Below are 4,491 nucleotides of genomic sequence, written 5' to 3'. Positions count from 1 at the left end.
TCGGAGAGGCAGCAGCCACCTCCCAACCATGGAGGGAAGCAGCCACGACAACCGAGCTCTCTCGACTCCCTCAAGCACCTGACAACCCACGCGTGATTAAGCAGTGACCAAGGCAGCATAGTCATGCTCCTACACACCATGGGAACCACCACGCTCGCTGACTCCAACTTACGACATACGCTAGAGAAAAGAAAGTGCGGAAAATCTCCCGAGGTGATAACAGAGAATGATGTCACATGGGAGATCCATCTTGGAGAGATCCGAGGACAATCGGCGACATTCAACAAGCGTACCGCGCTCGGGTCCCGACCTCGATTGAAGTTAGTTGGAGGAAACATAACCACTGTTCACCAATGATATCATGGGATCTCCGCTTCCGTTGAGATTTCGGATGTCACAGATTACTCCCTACTATGGAGCCGGTGATTCGGCCAAACACATTGAGTCCTTCAAGGCGTGGAGGGAATTACACAGTGCTTCTAGTTCAGTGATGTGCCGAACATTCTCCCTGACCTTGCGAGGGGCGTCATGAAAGTAGTACAAACAGCTGAAGCCGAGGTCCATTGTTACTTCACCCAGCGCAGTAAAACCTTCATCATGCAGTTTATCGGAGGGAAAGATAGAAGTAAACCTGCAACCTGCCTCCTCACTGTTACCTAAAGGGAGGACGAGCTACTAAAAGACTACAATATTCATTTCAATGAGGAGGCGATGCAGATGGATGCCTACTCTAACCAAATAACACTGACCACCTTGATATCCGGCCTACGGGAGGGGAAGTTCCTCTTCTCAATCGGCAAGAACCCTTCGACCACTTTGGCCGATCTCCTTAACCGAGCATAAAAGTACTCTAACGTAAAGGAGCTATTTAGCTTGTGGAAAGATACTTAGAGTACCGAAAGCTCGGCTAAGGATAGGAAGCGCAAGGAGGAGCATCAACCCATTATCAACAACAAGAAGAGAAGGGACGATGACTTGAGCAGAGGTCAGTGCTCGAACAGATGACTGAAGAGTAGGTTTCGCTCCTATACCCCATTAAATGCTACTCCTGAGAAGATTCTTATGAAAGTTTGAAATAAAAGGATCCTGAAGTGGCCGACAAGAGAGACAAACAGAAGTACTACCACTTTCACTACGACCATGGTCTCACTACTACCAACTGCTTCGATCACAAAGAAGAGATTAAGTCCCTCATTCAGGGTGGACATCTGAGGGAGTACGTCCATAAGAGAAGGGATGAGCAACCAGACAAGAGGGACGATCAACAAGGCAACACAAATGACAATGAAGCGATAGGCGAAATTCTCACAATATTCGGAGGACCCGCAAGAGGTGGGGACTCGAACAGAGCTCGCAAGGCTCATGCTTGGAGTATCAGTGGCAGCAACATAAAGCATCGCATTCATCTCATAATTAAGGCCAGAACGGAGTATAAATCAATTCCTTGTAGCTTGACCTTTACCGAGGAGGACACCCAAGGAATCCACCACCCACATGACAATGCCTTGGTGGTGATCATGACAGTTATTAACCACAAGGTGCACCATATATTGGTGGATACCGGCAGCTCGGCTGACATCCTTTTTGCTGCCGCCGCCTTCGACAAGATGGAGATCGGGAGATCCCGACTACGTCCCATCTGAACTCCCTTGCTTGTGTTTGCAGGAGAGAAGCTCACCTCCAAAGGTGTCACGCCCCAAACTCGAAAACCGGGCCCACAAAATTTTTGATCGCCGAATCTGGTGCCAATAGCCTCCGTAGTACCCCATTCTCGCTCCCGGCACCCATATGCCAGATTCTGATCCTAGGATCCTATAAGGAGGATTTTCCAATGTACATTTATCTCGTAAGAAGCATAACCACAAGTTTACCCAAATCACAAAGGCAACATCATCATCACATATCCACTAATATAAACAGTTGAATACAGTGCTGAAAGGAAAATACATATATAAAAAATTAAAGCTCCAGAAGATAGTTGCATGCTCCAAGCTCAACGCTGTTGTGACCTAACGCCACCTGCACACATCTATCGTACATAAGCTTATAGAAAGCTTAGAAGGTGGTGTAAGTGTATGCGTAAGGTAAGTGTCAAGTATACAATGTCAGAACAATGCAGAAACATAGTAAGCCAAATATTAGATACCGAGGATGCAATGCAATATGCAAATCCTGACGAGTCCACGAATACTGTCAGTCGTATCTAGGCCATATAAATACAGAAATATAGCAATCCAAAATGTCATATGTTGTAGATGTAATGCAATATATAGATCCTGGCAAGTCCATAATACCATCAACCTTATTCAGGCTATGTAATACAGAAGCATAGTAAACCAAATGCTATGTGTCGAGGATGTAATGTAATATGTGATGCGAATAAAATGACTAAGCTGGAGTGTGAAGTCGGGATGATAGTACATAGTATTGCAGGCTACGGGGTCCATCACAAGGGACTTCTATACAAACTAGTCCCATACCTAAATTTAGATAGATAGACTCAAAGTGGTAAACTCCTGATCACTTGTTAGTCATGCGCCCAACCGAAATCCTGGTCATTGTGAAGGTAAACATACTAAATTAGTTGTGCACCACCAGCCCGAGTGAATAGTGAATGAATGAATGAGTAAAATGCTGAGTATGTAACTCCTACTCAATAAGTCTATATATCAATACTGTACATCTCTGGGATCAACACCGGGGTCTACTACACTCTACGCCAACTTGTCACCCCTATCCAAGTGTACAACTGGGTAAGTGGAAGAGACCTCACTATCCGCCTGCCAATATCGGGCCCGGCTCATCGATAGAAGACTTATTCCTCAAGCTAGTCAAACTCAACCTAGATATTGCCCCCTCACTCAGGCGAGTAAGGTCACACCCCTTTCCAACTAACCACGACATAGTGGGAGACACGGCCTATTAATATACAACCCTCATGTGCTCATGTATATCCACTCAGTTTTGACATCGGAGTGTCTCCCAGCCTCGTAGGTTTAGGAATTTTCACCTAGGGACATCTATGACACCTGTATGCTAGAACCAAATATTTTCGGTGTCCCATCTGGCCATCCACGGCATGCCTGTGGAGACCACGACCCTAATGTCACTAGGGCGCACGGTGGTCATATCACAAAATGCGAGATGTATGAGTCATACCATCCAATCATGCAGCAATCCTATGAATACCGCGCGCTCACGTGGACAACTCCTCCTATCAGGGAGTCCCATAATAATTCACTCAATGGCATGTGCTATGATTAATCACTACTCATATTAAGCATACATATGATGCGCATGGACATGGATCGTGAAGTTATACTAAGCATGTTATATGATGATGATGTACTCTCCTCATATCAAGGATGGGCCTAAACGGCCTACTCATATCAAGAATGGGCCTAACGATCATGGGGGCCCAAAGGTTTGGGTTAGCCCATTAAGGGGAGGTGAGAATGAGCCTAACAATGGGCCCTAGGGAGAGTTACAATGTCGGCATTTGACCATCATTACTCTTACAATGTGGGCATCAAACCATCATTGCTCCCAAGGATGGCCCATCATAAACATCATTACATACATCATAGTGGAATTACACATCACATCTGTCCTTATGTACATCGCTTTGGGCCTCACATAAGGGCCTCACATACATCGCATTGGGCCTCACTCATGGGCCTCACATGCATCACATTGGGCCTCATTCATGTGGCCCTCACATATCACAATGGGCCACATCACATGGGCCTCATACACATCACAATGGGCCCCATATAATCTCAATGGGCCTTACACAAGGGTCTCATACATCGAGTGGGTCGCATCACATGGGCCTCGCATACAACACACGGGGCCTCATATATGGGCCTCACATTTCACGATGGGCCACATCACATGGGCCTCATGCACATTACAATGGGCTGCACATATGGGCCACACAAATATCATATTGAGCCTACCAAATGGGCCTCATACACACTAGATTGGGCCTCACATATGGGCCTCATACATATCAAATTGGGCCTCTCATATGGGCCTCATACACATCAGATTGGGCCTCACATATGGGCCTCATACGTATCAGATTAGGGCTCATCGAGTGAACCGCGTGGATACGATACACATACATCATGTGAGTCCCACCATCGGTGCGGATTTATAACACATACATCACATTGGGACCCCACCATCAGTACTGGATGGTGGGAATAAAATACGTATATCACAGTGTGTCACCACAGATGGTTGGCGTGGGTACACCATGCATTAAGGTGGGGTCCACGTCAGCGTGGCTCAACTGCTTTAGATCAAGGCGATATTTGTGTTTCATTTCCATCCAGCAGGTCAATGGATGAATGGCGTGGAGGATACAATACATATATCACGGTGGGTCCTACACACGTGGCCTACCAGGGTTTGAATCTACCTCACGTCCAGATGGATGGTGAGGATATAATATTTACATCACAATTGGGTTTCCACCGTCCAGCT

The 4,491-nt window shown here is 46.3% G+C and overlaps 1 protein-coding gene across 1 annotated transcript; it reads left to right on the top strand.

Moving 5' to 3' along the window:
* The first annotated feature begins 361 nt into the window (after positions 1-361).
* On the top strand, positions 362-1,643 carry LOC131247465 (uncharacterized). Its single transcript, XM_058247732.1, has 2 exons — positions 362-487; positions 1,083-1,643. The coding sequence occupies exons 1-2, from the start codon at positions 362-364 to the stop codon at positions 1,641-1,643; spliced, it is 687 nt and encodes a 228-aa protein (XP_058103715.1).
* The last annotated feature ends 2,848 nt before the right edge of the window (positions 1,644-4,491 follow it).

Source organism: Magnolia sinica, chromosome 1, assembly GCF_029962835.1.
Source record: "Magnolia sinica isolate HGM2019 chromosome 1, MsV1, whole genome shotgun sequence".
Classification (NCBI taxonomy): domain Eukaryota; kingdom Viridiplantae; phylum Streptophyta; class Magnoliopsida; order Magnoliales; family Magnoliaceae; genus Magnolia; species Magnolia sinica.
This window is presented reverse-complemented; position numbering and strand designations above follow the sequence as displayed.